Below are 15,136 nucleotides of genomic sequence, written 5' to 3' on the forward strand. Positions count from 1 at the left end.
GATTCTGCTTAGAGGGCACTTTGCTTCCCGCTCAGGAGGCGAGGGCAGGAAGCCATGACAATAACAGACTGTACACCACAGAGTCTGTAATAGCTGCTGGTCAACACTTTCATTCACATAAACACACACACACACACAACATGTACATTACACATGCAACACAAAGAGGCCTGTGCATGCACACACAGAGGGCAGACGCTGCCGTCCCAGGTTGTTAGCATGATTGTGCTGACAGGTTACCATCCCAGCAAGACAAAGGCAGCATATTTGATAATGGTGATGAAATCGCATGAAGTTCCTATGAATTTCTTATTTCAAGCAGACATCACAGGTTTGTTTTTAACAGCGAGTAACAAGGCGTGGGAAAGTCAGAGATGTTCACACCTGTTTACACACTACGACATGAATGAATTTCCACCGCCCCACAAGAGCGACACTAAACCACAAACTAGTGTGGGAAAATAACAAACATAAGAGAACTTGTGTCATTTTATCAGCAGAGGAAGAAACATACAGATCCCATTCTGTAAAAACACAAGTAATGAGTGACTCTGACCTCAACCTAGGTAGCTTTTCTTCATGTATGTGATTTAAATGTTTTTTTTTTAAGCACGTCTTAAATTGGAGCTGGTACATGTTGCCACTGATCATGTAGCATTAGTTGCAAGGAGGGATAGAGAAGAGACATTGAAGACATAAAAGCAGACCAATCACAGGGCTTGGGATCTGCTGCTAGCAACATTGTGGCGAAAGTTACAACACTGATCTGGGAGTAAAATGTAAGCTTCGGTAGGGATGGGTACATTTCACATTTGAAATGATACGGTACTGATGTCCGGTACCTGGCAATGAGTATCAATACTCAACGGTACCAATTTTGGGTACTTTTGTGTGTGTTAATGCGCTAATAAGTATTACATTGTTTAACAATACAATCTCAAAGTTTTTCAATTTAACATATTTATTTCTCAATATATTAACTTGCAATGCTGTGTTTATGTCCTGTATGGAAAATCACCTACTCTTCCAATCCCTCACAGTTACAAGGATGCGTTCAGGTACCTAAACATGGCACTGTTTGATCTAACGTGAATTGATACTCAGTACTATAGACAGAAATTGGTCAGTACCTATAAAAGTACCTAATCTGGTATCCATCCCTAAACTTCACAGTCAGAATGAAACAGTGTTATAACATGAAAATACTCAGATCATTTTAGTGTCAACTTGGGTAATGGAGTAAATATTGAATATCATATCCCAACTCTGTATTTTACGAGTTTTTACTAAGACACAGAAAGTTACAAAGAAGAGAGCAGTGTACTGTTACTTAAGGGGCTGTACTGACTACACACACACCATCAGACTCTTTGTTACCACTAGCTTAGTTTCATGCGTCATCAATCATTGCTTGGTCATAAAGCCATCAAGGTTATTTTATTCCCACACACCAAAAATTACATAATTTAGGCTTTAAGGCCGGTGTAATGGAAGTATCTAAGTCATCAGTGCTGTGATGCCGTGCAGGGTTGCCTGGTCTGACAGGTTGCAGGACAGAGCCAGCAGGAAGTCTGACGGGAAATTTCTCTTCCAGGTCTGAGGACCTTTTCTGATACACTGACCACCACTTACAGTAACATCCTGGTCAGATTCCTGGTTTAATATCAGAGCAGGCCCCGTGGGAGAGCTGTGTGTAATGTGAATGTGAGTGTGCAATTACTGTTTATCATGCAGAACAAATGGGATTACAGCACGGGAGGCTTTATTCTCTAAACCCCATCATTAACCAGCCACTGTGAGGGTAAAACATATTGAATCAGTGTCTGGAAGCCACGCTGTCATCACATACAAAGCCCATCCAACTCGTCCACCTAAAGGACAACCGTACAGAAATGAATTTATTTTGTTGAGTAATCAACACAAAAAGCTTCTTGTACAGTCTGATGTCTAATCATTTCATCTGTGACTTTCTTTCATATTTCTTGTCTGCAGCTTTGTGGTTTATGTACCACACTATCTTTGTTGTTGTTGTTTTAGATGCAGAGGATAAGAGCTCCTCTCTTTGATTCTTAAACCTTGAGGCTTGTTTCTTTTCTTAAAATGTCTGCAAATGCGTCAGCAAAATGTGAAAATTTACTGCACAAACTTTCCTTGAATGGCCATTAGGCTGCATTCTTTGTAGTTTAGCTAAATAAAAAGTTCAAATTCTGAAGTTTGCACCATTTCAAGTAACTTAACTTGCAGTTGTTGCCTTTTTCATGCTTCCAAGCGCAGTATTATAACAGATTGAAGATAATACAACATCACAGGGGAACAGAATTTCTCTTCTACTGAACTCAATTTTTGTTGTGCAACAGATGTTTTCTGTCCTCCATGTTAAAACAGGGAGGAATACGAGCCCTTAGGTTGGAGAACTATCTTTGGTCCGAGCTCAGAGTCTCTCACGCTACCAGGATCACGTCTTAATCACACTGGGTGTTTGGAGAGCTGTCATGAAGTGAAACACAGCAGCGCAGAGACAGGAAAACAAGGCCTGGGGCAAACAGAGCTTACTCTGAATACCCTGAGAAAACACACGGAAAACTCTCCAAACATTTTCTCCCATCCCACTGCACACATGCTGTCCTAATCTAATGCACATTGTGGTAAACGTATGCTAATCATGTGTCCAAGATTGCATAACAGGTCACAAGAATGAGAAGTCAGTGACAACCCTTCAACATTAATGTGCCCTGACTCTGAAGAGTCCCAGGTTCAAAGTAATCTGCTTTGAGCTTTGATATGGCACATGACATAATGTCCATGCAGGGCTGAGCTGCACTTGGGTCAAAATGATTCCTGAAGGAATGAAAGCATGAGAATATAAAGATAATTGCTGTTTGAAGGAAAATATTCTGGTTATGTAAATCATCTGACTCTGGCCTTTCTTGTTTGCTTGTACAGCTTCCTTATATGGAATAAAAGCCACTTTCTTGTTGTGGTAGCTTCAAAGTCAGCACAGAAGAAGCAAAGAAGAGAATGACTCCCACTTACCCGACAGTCTCTCTGCAGGGTCTTCATCAGGTTGTTGTAAGTCTCTGCGTCAAAGTAAAGCCCTTCTTCGTGCATATCCTGGAAGTCCAAATCCTTGTAAGTTGGAGAGGCCTTTTCTCTCTCCTTCCTGGATGCCCTTCTCTTGTACGTGGACCCTTTGAGGTCATATTTGTAGTGCATTTTGATGGAGCGTGGCAGCACATTGTTCATCACCACCAGCCGGATGTTAATACCTCCAGACTGGATGCAGTAGAGGCCGTAGAACTTGGGCAGCAGCGTGCGGGGATTCTGGTTCAGGTTCTGTGAATAGAAAGACAAGTTTGGCAACAATAAAGTGGCAACAATTGGCCTGGACTCTACATTTAATCTAATGTGGAAGCTTTAAGAGGGTCTAAAGGTAAATGTTTGGTATATTATGCAGCAGTTTACCAGAAATAACAGAATTTAAGGTGTTAAAACTTCTGCAGAAAATCAAGTAAAAGCAAGATTTTAAATGTATTTGTCTTAAATGTACTGCCACAAAAGAATTGTTCAACTTCTGAGCATGTAGCCTCAGTATCCTCAAACTTCCAGGCTGTGAAATGTTCAGTGTGATGTTGCCCTTGAGCCAGCTCTAATGAAAATCCTCACTGCATCTTATTTATGTCACTGAAGCATCTGTTCAGTGATCAATTTGAAAAGCTATCAGACAACCCTTTACCACAGGAGATTTCTCCACCTCTCCAGTTGATGGAGAACTCGTGGAGAAACAAATGTCTTACCATATAGTATCCAGGAAGCAACCTCTGGAGAAACTTGGCCTCTTTGTGCTGGACGGTTTTAATGATGAACTCGTCATCGCTGGTTAGGTAGAAGAGAGAGCCACTGGCCCCTGGGTTGGTCAGCTCAATGAGAGGCTCATTTACCAGGGAGTACTGAGGAAGGGAGAACATCAACATCTCTTTTTATATGTAATACTGTAAAGTTGAAAAACAGAGCCTGACAAAGAAACTTCACGGTACTTTTGTTTGTTCAAACAATTCTGTAAAGCTTCCCTGGCCAGAGAATATTTATAGTAAATCCTTCACTGCAAAGGCACAAAGTTTCTATTTGAATTCTCTGTTGATCAGGCTTTTGTTTCAAGAGGGGGTATTAATCCTATTAGTGTTTGTACTGTACTTCTGTACCCACATAATAGCTTTATATAATTTCAAGCTAAAAAAAATCTGTATTTTTCACTCAGTGGTGTTTAAAAATACCCTTATTACAGCCTTTGCCTGAAACTCTTGTTTTAGCTGCTGCCTCTTTAAAACTCCTCACTCAACAAACCCCCTTTCCCTCTGATTGGACACCCCAAGACTTTGGTGTTTAAGGCCCGCCCCTCCAACATGTCATAGACCAGTCAGATTGTGATTACTCCTTAAGCTATGACCTCATTGTTTCAGCAAGTCCCATGAAGATGCCATGAAGCTCTGGTGCTTTTTTTTTCTTCTAAAACATAGAATTATCTCACTATGTGAAAATCTGTGCACATATTGTACTGGCCTCTGGCATTGTTACTTTATATCCATGTCTAAATTATTGGAAAGCATAAAATCCCTTCTTTAAGAGAAGTTTAACAAGATTTTTGGACAAACATGACAAAAAAGTATATCTGGAGTTTCCCGGGCCACCCACTCAAGGGCTTACCTCATGGGGTGGGCAACCTAGACTGCTGGGTTTTACCAGTGCCACATGACACTGACATTTAACTGCTAATAGAATGGATGGCAAAAAGACATATAAAACAGAGATCTGGAGGAAATCTGATTATATTCAATGCTTAGAAACTGTTTTTTTGTAGCTGCGACTACACAACAGCTAACGTAAACATTATGCTCTGACTGTTAAAGAAATGTTCCAACCCTACCCACTAAACCATCCTCGATATAAAATCATTTAAAAACTGTATCAGTGAGAGAAGATACTGCTGTTAGGGAATATAGTTCAACCCAAAGAAGAAACTCTGTGTTATTTTCATTAAAAACAACAACCATAAATCAGTTTACAGCAGAGATTTGGATAATGTAAGGTATAAAACTTTAATAAAATATTTTGAACTTTAGCCCCTGACAGAGAAAACAAATCCACTGACACAGGCAGAAACATGAGCACCAAAGCTCCATCTATTATGAGCAAAATCTGTAAGTGCTGCAGCTCAGTAAACATTAAGAGAGACGTCATCGCAGCGTGGCAGTCAACGTGTGAGGGTGAGACTGTGAGAGCAGCTGACTAAAGATGAGGCTTGGATGTGAATCAGCACGTTGGGAGCTCAGCGCACTGAGAGGAGACGAGAAACAGTGGGAGCCTCCACACTCCCCCTCCATTGATGACCATCTGCAGTCACATTAAGTTACCAGCACAAACAATTCCCCCGTTATTGCATTTGTATTCAGGATGCTGTGTGTGTGTGTGTGTGTGTGTGTGTGTGTGTGTGTGTGTGTGTGTGTGTGTGTGTGTGTGTGTGTGTGTGTGTGTGTGTGTGTGTGTGTGTGTTCTCTTTTAATTAGAGTCTGCTACTTGGCTTCTGCCTAACACAATTTATCATCACCTTAAGGACATCAATCAGCATTACATGCTCTAAGCGGAAGTTTCTTATGCCATCCTTTGTTTACTACCTCATAGTATTTCCTCCCTGCTGCCTCAGGGGTCTTTTGTCTTTCCCTTATGTGGAAAATAAATTAAGCTTTTAAAAGCAAGAATGCAGCTGTGAGGTTTTTAAAAGGCTTAGAGGCAGAGAGAAAATAGGAAACAGCATCACAATAAAATGAAACCCATAAAACAAGATTATGCAAACTTTAATTTACACCCAAGCAAGAGGCGTGTGTTTAAACCAGGGAAGAATACAGCAACAAGGTGCTTTTTGGTGAGCAGTAAATTAAATCAACATGTAAGATGGTGTGAAGTGTGTATAAGTTTCAGACAGGGTGGTTTGAATATACCTCCTGGGGTATGTTGGACACCAGAGGCACAAAGTGGAGAATATTATGACAAACTGTCTGTAACTCATGTCCAGTATATTTTAGAAAAGAAAATAGATGAGGCATTTTTCTCTTTTTTAATCTCTGTTAATCTGGTGAATTCAAGAATAACGTTATGATAGAATTCTTTGTTTGGGTATGTAATGGGGACGTTCCCTAAAACATCTTGTACACCAGGGGTGGCAAACCAGTCAGGGACAGAGAGCTGCAAAAATCACAATGGTACAACAAGGAGCCACATCACACATACAAACACACTTCCTCTCACACATATATGAAATGACATAAAATAAAAATTGATAAGTTTCCAATTTTCAAAGTGAGATTTATTGTATTTGTAAGTGTGTTTAAATTCATATTTGGAGCCGTGTCAAAGACAAATGTCTGTTTTACTGCAGAAGAGACAAAGTGCCATCTATCTATCTATAGATGGATATGAGCACATGAGCTATTGATAGGAGCACATGTGGAGAAAAGAAACTGAAACTTAAGTATCAATCTCATCACCCAAGTATTGATCAATACTGATCCCAACTTTGGCATCAATATATCAATATTTTAGGTTGATCGGCACACCGGTACTCATGACTATATAGTAGATAGAAGAGCCACACACCGAAAGGCAAAGAGCCACATGTGGCTCATGAGCCGCAGGTTGGCCACCCCTGCTGTACACTGTCACATCTGCTTGACATTTAGCAAGAGAGGCCTGATGTATCTGGCTTATGTGTGTGCATAATCATCCAGTAGCAGAAGACAAACCATCGCCACCCAGGCTGTGGTCTTACCAAGTAGTCGTCAGGTTTGATGCCGAACAGATCCCTGAAGTATCTGAAGGCCAGGGGGGCGTAGGTCTTGAAGCGAAAGTCGGGATAGTGATGAGCTGGGGTCAAGTTACTTCCCTCGCTTGTTTGTGCAATGAAGAGCCAAGCATGCAAAACAGAGAACATACATTCAAAATTAAATACAATAACCTCACTACAGAAAGGATTCATCTATGAAAATGTTTTAAAAATGAGACGTCATCATCCCAGGCGGTTATTATCTATTCAAGAACCCTACGCTGATGATACAAGACAAGCACCAAAGTGTAGCCGTACACCCAATCTTTGTGCCTGGGTATCTAGGCTTCTGGCCACCAGTCAGTGTATCAGTGGGCCCTTGTAATGTGTTCCATCTATGAATGAACAGGCCTTAGTAAAGTCATCTATGGGAACTCAGATTCACCAGCATTGTGGTCACAAACTGGGCTGTATTGAGTTTTTCGCCTGGGGAATGAAGGTGGCTCTGATTACAAGATCTCTGAACAATACAACACAACACATGATCCTTTACTCTGTCATGGAGGGGGGGGGGGAGCATAATGTGAAAATGAAAACACAACACCCACACACAGATAACCTTCAACAAAAACTTTAGTTGATTTACAGTACAGAGTTATCAGACTTCAGTTTTCACCATTTTTTTTTTTTATTTGTACCAAGAAATCTGTCCCTAATCTTAAAATGTAAGGTTTATACACATTCAAGTTGTCCCAGGAGTCTCTAAAAGTGGAAACATTTTTGAGATCTTGGATGTTTTTCTGGGTAAAGAGGCTAACGTGTTCTTCCCCCCTGGTAACAGGATACAATGGGGAAACCCTACACCTGTAATTACAGTACAATGAAATCTGACTGCTCCGTTCAGTGTGCGAGAGCAACAATATTTATCCATCATCAATGACTGACACTCCATGGAAACTATTCAGCAAAACAAGGTGCCTGGAGGTCTTTCTTTCAGACTTATCAGAAAACAATCTGTTTGTGTTTGACTGGAGACAGATGTATCCCTGATTTTAGACTTTGGCAACAAGATCCAAAAAACTGTGTCACAAGGATCCATGACATCCTCACATGTCCAAAACTAGCTTTGACAGAGGACCCTCCAGAGAGGAGCAACATAATGAGGGTGGAAGAAGGAGAGGCGTGTTGAGAGAGAATGAGCTAATAAAGCATCTGAGAGTGGTCTGCATCACTCAAGGCATCCTGAGAGAGAGGCCTTCAATGTGAACGAACAGAAAGGGTTTGTGTTTGTGCACAGTAACAGAATAGACAAGAAACACTTACAGGAAGTTAAAAGTAAAAACTATTACGGGGATTTTCATCACTCTTCACAGCAAGGCCAACACCCAGTAGAAGGGAGTTGTTTGGCTGTTGCTGAGGAGCAGGGCAGTAAATGTGCGTGCTAGGATCAAGTTTACATAAACCACAGGGAGTTTGCATATCCTGGTGCCGGTTTGGAAGAGTCAACTACCAAGCATTTCTTCGAAGAGGGCAAGATCTTTTGCTCAAGTTTTGGAATGAGAGACACTTTATTATTTTTTTTTCTTATCTACCTGACATTTAATTGAAAGGGACAACCTTGAATTATAAACCAAACTGAAGGATATAAATCCCCTTGAAGATTGACTTTGCTTCTTAAATGGTAAATAAGTTAAATAATAACAGTGATGAAACATTTTAAATAAGCACAACAAGCATCAACCTGTGTGAAAACACGAGTTCCCTGCTCTGTTTTAAAATTGTATAAAATGTTTCTTTAGGCTGAGCCCCACACTGACATGTTTTGCTCTGTGTCACATACTGGTTTCACACTTTTGCTTGCATTATGCTTTGGATCCTTGCATCATGACTTAAACCTGCAAAATCCACTTTGTTGATAAATGATGATGGTGGCACTTTGTGGTAGCAGTAAAATTTGTCTGGACGTTGTGTCCAGCAGCTGCGTTTTCCACGAGTAGTAACAGTTTGAAATGTTTTGCAGACTGATGATGTTCAAGCAGGCAGACAGGCAAAGCCTTGTGTTGGGTCGTTTTCCATTCATTCACTCAGCAGAGGCAGGAAACTGTCACTGCCAGCCTGTTACCACCTACACATAATCTGTTTTTATGAAGAAGTTCTGATTCACTGACTCTTGTAGACAAACAACCTTGAGCTTACGAAAGAGTCTGGCTATTATTATGATTACAATGTGCAAAATATTACCACACAAATAACTCTTTTTCAATCATGTCAGTAAATGTACACATTCAAGAAGATAACCTACTGAGTGTGGCAGCTGTGTGGAGTATGAATGTGTGAGTGATACTAACCTTGGCAGAAAGACACTCTCCACCACATAAAAGTCTTGCATAAGCACATCTCTGTCAGGCTTGGAGGTAAGGTTGCCTACTGTATAACCAATACCAAGCTGAATGGCACCCTTCAAGGCCGATGACGTAGTCTGGAGGGGAAAACAGAGGAGACGCCATGGCATTAGTCAGGCTGTTAAAGCTTGCTGTCACTGCTCTCCCTGTTACACACATCAGTGGGTGTTAATGTAAAAAGTGTAAGTGTAAAGATGATTTTATTGGTTTTGTTAAAGCCTTGAGAGGCCTTTGGGTCATGTCCTGTTGATGTTTTGCATTTTTCAGATGCTGATTAGTTACCAGGTTATTTATGTCCACCCACCCCCACGCAGGATCTCTCTTTGGCTTTGACCGCTGCAGCCACTTTTCTTTGTCACTTTTGCACAGACAGCATGCATCCCACTAGATCCATCACAGCCACACGTTTACACACACCACTAATACTGACGTTCACACTCCATTCTTCTTTCAATACTTGATGTGATAAAAATATGTTTTGTAAACTTTGATTAGCGCAAGTGCATCTGCCTTTCTAACTTTCATAGGTCTTGGATGTTCATTTAACTAACATGCATTTATCACATGCTGCATGCATGGGGTGGGCGGGGTTTCGCCTTCCCTTATTAATCAATAAGTTTCATTTTTCATTACATTGACCTTCAGGACAGGGATGATGTGTCGGAGAGTGTTTATGGAGTAATGTGGATTTATTTAAGCTAATTTTGAGTTTTGTGTGTTTTTATGTTCCAGGTTTACAACCTAGTTGTCTTTTACCAGCCTGCGTTTATGTGCGTAAGAGATAAATAAACATGGAAAAGAAAAGAAATGAGTTGTGTCCTCCACCCATTCCTGTTTTGAGCCCCATCCAGAGGGAGTAGACTGAATTATACAACGTATAGTTCGAAAATCTGGACACTGCCTGTCATAACAATTCAAAATGGTTTGGGGATAAAAATATTTAAAAATAGTGCAGCAGTTAGCATTCAGAGCAATGGGTTTTTATCTAACTGTTCTGATCTGGATCAATGCTGTTTGACCTGTTGATTTTAGCATGCTAATAAAAAAACTAATGTTTAACCACATTGATTATTAATATTATGCTGACAGGAACAAACAGGTTTGGAAAAACGTGCCAGATGCTTTTCTGCAAATTGAACTGACTTGACGTCTGGAATTTTGTTTTCTCTCTTAGTAAAAGTTAACATCAAAGAGTCGTCACAGGATTTCATCCAATCAGAGTTGAGTATTTAATGTAGCTTGGAGAGATCATGTGGGGTAATAAAAACCTGTAACTCCTGAACATTAATATTAACTTGTATAAAACACGTCTCATCAGTTCCTGGGCTCAGTCTGAATAGTGTCAGCTTTGTAAGAATTGCTGTGGTGACATTTCATGAATTGCTGCAATAAGCAGTGACGTCTGAAGTAAGAAACAGGAAAAGAAAACAAGTGTGACCAGTACTTGACTGATCTCTGGCAGCGGGCCCTGGCAGGGGTCAGGACATTATGTGCTAGAGGAGGACATTTATGAGCAACCATGTGACATTTACAGAAGAGACCTTTTTTGCTCTTAACCGACAAATCCCCCAAAAAAGTTGAAGCAGCAGGTTCATGTCGGTTGCGCTAAAGCAGTTATGTGACTTTTTCATACCTTTTTGTATGTTTTCTCTCTGCTTGTGTTCCAAGGTCCTCCCACCCCATTTTCTGTTGTAGTGGACATCTGAAAGAACATACAGTGTGATGAAATATAAACAACTGCTTCTTAAGTCACAACTTAACACTAAAACCATTATGTTCCTTAAAAAAAAAAAAGCACCAGCAGGGAGTTACCTTGCTTAATGGAAAGCTGCGCCCAACAATAAAAAAATCAGGGCGACATCTCTTGACTGTAATGCTTAGCAAACATCAGGAGCTTTCTCTCTGTCTGGGTACCCTCTGCAGAGAGACAAGACACACAGAGGGTTGTCGTAAAAAGAAACCAGGGCAAATACATACTCACAGCATCAATGTTACATGAAGAAGCTCTGGTGTAAGGATGTGACAAGGTGAGGGTGTAAGGGAACATGTCCAGCAGCAAAGATCCTTTGATTAACTCCTTTAAGCTTCACTGCTTTTTGATTCCATCCTCCATCTATTCTGCCTGGTAGGAGAGGAAAATAAATCTGTTTCTAGCCTCTAACTGTTCATCTGTGGTGCAGCATCAGACCTCTGCTGTGAAAGCCACTTGTGAACAATGTGAATGTTTGTGTATAAGTCTTTCTGTTTGCCGTGCTTTGTTGGACACAGTCCTTACTGGGGTCCTCCTCACACTGTGGTGATGTAAAGTAAGACACTCCTTCTCCTCCTTCTCATTTACAACTACTTTATTTCCATAATTTGTTCCACAGTTCCTGCCAAGTGTTTGTGTGTGCAGGGAGGATAAATAGCACCTCATAAAGCTGCAGAGTTACAGGGTTTGTATGAATGAGGTGTAGCTCCAAGGCCTGAAAATGATCTACTGGTGCTGCCAAATTTGTGGCATAACCAAGTCCTTACTGAGCCACAAAACACCAGACTGTCTCATTTCCTTCATGTTCTCTGTGAGCTTTACTGTACCACTCCCTGTCACCCTCTCTCCTTTCCTCCCCACACTTACACCAGTGTCCTGTCCTCCTGTTTCACTCCCTCTCTCCAGAGAAAATAAGACGGAGTGACACAAGTCGATTAAACCGTGACATAACAGAGCCTCGGTGTGTGAATACGTATGTGTGCTGAGTGACTTAGACAGCGTGGAATCAGAAGAGAAATGATGGAAAGTAGAGAAAGAAAAAAAAACTGCAAAATTTGGACTTTGTCTGCTTAGCTCTGGCAAGCCTGCAGTCAGCAGCTCACCTGCATATAAATGCACCTGCAGGCCTCTGAGCCACGACTATTACATAATGTGTTTCTGCTTCATCAGCGCTTGCAGCACTGTGTCCTCCACTCACCTGCTGTGAGACCATCAATCACAACCCAGAGAAATCTGAATCCATTACACTGAGAAAATACCCACTCCTTGGCACCGTGTTATTCTGAAAGCATCACTATGACACACCTGCAGCAACAACAATGCTGCAGATGACTAAAAAAAACAACAGATAAGTGGTAGCCATGTTTAAAATAGTCTTCAAAGAGAGTGTATAGTCTTTGGATGATTATGTGTTCTCACAGTTCCTGGTCAGATATTAAAGGAATGGAGCAGACAATGAGCTCTTATCTCCAGACTGGCTTCTTATCGGTCCAACAGCTCTTCTGTTGCCATAAACAAAGAGACAACACTGATACTGCTACATTTTTGCAGGAAGTACACCTCCCAACCAACCAATCTGTCTGTGTTACAGTTCATGCATAATTTCTACTTTATTTGTTTCCTGTAAAGTAATATTCATTCTTCCCTCTTCCTTTTTACAAAGAAAACAGTTACACAATGTCAGGAAATTTGCTAACTCATCCTTAAAGACAACATTAAGTCTGTCACATGACTTTGTCAGACTGAAACTGAGGCATAAGTCACCAAGAACAGTCTTTACACAACATAATCCTCAGATCACTCATTAGCTGCATAATTAGAAATGAATCAGAGTATTTTCCTTCAGTGTTGAGTAATGAGGTGTTGATTCACCTCAGCCATTATTAACATCTCTGAACCTGAGGAATTTTAATGAGCCTGTCAGTCTGTGTGGCTCTCTGCTCAGCCCTGCTCTGAGTGTTAGTGCAGAAAGGGATTGTTTGAATCTCTCTGTCTCTCTCACTCTGACTGTGTCTCACCTGACCCCACAACCCAGCCGGTGCTCCAACCGACTGTTTCCAGAACAATCTATGCGAGGCCCACAGCTGAAGTGAACAACAGCAGGTCTGTTGTTCACCTCTCGACAAAAGGGAGGCAGACAGATGGTTGGACATGCAGATGAAAATGGAGGGATGGATCACCCTAATCAGCTGTGTCTTACCACTGCTGGACACTCCCATTGCAAACAAGCAACACAAACAAAGCAAAGACAGGAAGATGGCCTGAATACATGGACAGCCTGATACATAGACAGCAATTCATCACAATACTTCTACTGTTAGCTACAAACACAAAAATGATTATTATCTGAGGTCTCTTGCAGACAGTAAAGTTTTCAGCCCAGAATGGAGATCACATTTGCAAAATGGTACAAATACTTAAGGAAAAAGAAAATATGCAGTCAAAGTCGGAATAAAAACCACTTTGAACAGTGGGATTGTGTTGTTTGAGTGCTTTCTAAAGCCAAAAAAGATCATAAAATCTCCATAAATCATGTCAAAGTGCAAAATTATCTGTGCACAATGTGGACCAAAGGAAATTTCAGTTTCACATTTCCAAGCTTTGATTTTATCACAAACAACCATCTTGCACATGAATACACAAATATCCAATAAATGTTTTAAAGATGCTGCCAAAAGGAAATCTTAAACTAACAACAACTCCTCCAGAGACTGTCATCATCAACACCTCCGTGAACTTTAAGTCACTTCATTTTTCCCACCCCCTCTTTAAACTTATGATCTTCAAAGGTGATGTAAGAATCAATAATCCTTACTTACACTGCTCTGTTCTCTGTACCTCAACAACTCCGTTTTCCAGCTCGTCCACACACCTTTGGAAGAAACTCTTCCACCCTTCAAACAAACATACTTGAGTGCAGATCAAACACTGGCTCGCACGCCATGTCTCCTCCATGGTTTCAAGGCTGTTGCCAATGGTGTCTGTCTGCCTTCTTTGGAGCCAAGCAGTTCTGGCGAGGAAAATATGTTGCTGAGAGCAGACATGAGCCGTCTGGTATGAAAAAAATGCAGATCCAATGCATCTGACCTGTCAAGTAGCTGTGGTAATATTCCCTCACTGGTTGAGTAGGCAATGGAGTGGTGATGATTACAATGAGCACAGAATCTTCTTCTCTGTACTGAAGTCAATGGGATGTCAGTTTTCACAGTTAACAATCGTGACCACAGCGCAGAGAGGTTTTCAAGGAGACTCCCTCAACAGGACTGATTCCACATTTAGCTCCCTTTTTGTTCTGCTTTGCATCAATCCCAAGATACTATTGGATTACTGCAGCAGAGCAGAGACATAATGGAGGATCAATAAGCAGAAAAGCAAAGCTGGTGGCTGTGGAGCTTTGAGGAGTGGACTGCTGGGCCTCTATGACCTTCACAATCCCTGACTGTGAGATGTTAGATAAGCACAGATATCTGGATTTGGTTGGATATAATCAAGAAGATGCATAGGGAGCCGGCTTAGCTTGGCCAGCAAGGGATTCATCATGTTAGCTGCTTCAATCCTTGAGTACAGCTCCTAAAAAAACTCTAACCAAGTCAAATCTCACTTGATCAACCAAGTTATTGTTTGTTTTACTTGTATGATACTCTTTTACTAAATGTCTAGCCTCACAGAAGTCTATCACTAAAACCTAAAAACTGACTCCTACATGTTCTGTCTTAGGCTGGTGATAAGTATGTATTCATTGTGACACACTCTGTAAATGCTTGTTCCCTCCTTGGTGTGTGAGTGTGATTACATAATTGGTTTAGTTACCTGAACCATGTTAAAAAGTTGCTTCTGTGAAATGTGTCATGCTCTGTTATGAACCATGTGGTGTGGAAACAAACATCTTCTGTGTGTGGGCCCTGCTCTACGAGCAGAGCACAAATGATCAGCAGCCATGAAAAAACAGACAATAATAAACAAACGGCATGCAGTCCTGCACTGGGAAATGCCTCGTGGGGGCCAGAGAGAGTGAAGGGCTAGAGCAGAGACCAACACGGACTTTGTAAAATGTTCAAACAGAAATTTCAGCCCATCAATCAAACTCAGAAGGAAAAATGACACAGTTACAGGAGGCTCTATGAGCTTGTCCCACCCATAAATAGATTAATTACATTGAAATACAAACAC

At 41.0% G+C, this 15,136-nt stretch overlaps 1 protein-coding gene across 2 annotated transcripts in view; it reads right to left on the minus strand.

The window, feature by feature from the left end:
* The window catches only part of pip5k1bb (phosphatidylinositol-4-phosphate 5-kinase, type I, beta b), a 35,818-nt gene that overhangs the window by 12,874 nt on the left and 7,808 nt on the right, over positions 1 to 15,136 (minus strand). Inside the window, exons 2-7 of one of the 2 annotated variants that reach the window (XM_074669394.1) lie at positions 11,029 to 11,133; positions 10,850 to 10,918; positions 9,163 to 9,293; positions 6,821 to 6,938; positions 3,795 to 3,947; positions 3,034 to 3,333 (exon numbers count right to left, since the gene is read on the minus strand). In XM_074669394.1, the coding sequence (XP_074525495.1) occupies positions 3,034 to 3,333; positions 3,795 to 3,947; positions 6,821 to 6,938; positions 9,163 to 9,293; positions 10,850 to 10,918 (771 nt within the window). In that variant the 5' untranslated portion in view covers positions 11,029 to 11,133. The remainder of the gene's footprint in view (positions 1 to 3,033; positions 3,334 to 3,794; positions 3,948 to 6,820; positions 6,939 to 9,162; positions 9,294 to 10,849; positions 10,919 to 11,028; positions 11,134 to 15,136) is intronic. The other variant, XM_074669395.1, reaches the window with a different exon arrangement.

The sequence above is a fragment of the Halichoeres trimaculatus genome, unplaced genomic scaffold, assembly GCF_033239565.1.
Source record: "Halichoeres trimaculatus isolate MK-OKI-2021-1 unplaced genomic scaffold, fHalTri1.1 fHalTri1_scaffold_5, whole genome shotgun sequence".
Lineage (NCBI taxonomy): Eukaryota > Metazoa > Chordata > Actinopteri > Labriformes > Labridae > Halichoeres > Halichoeres trimaculatus.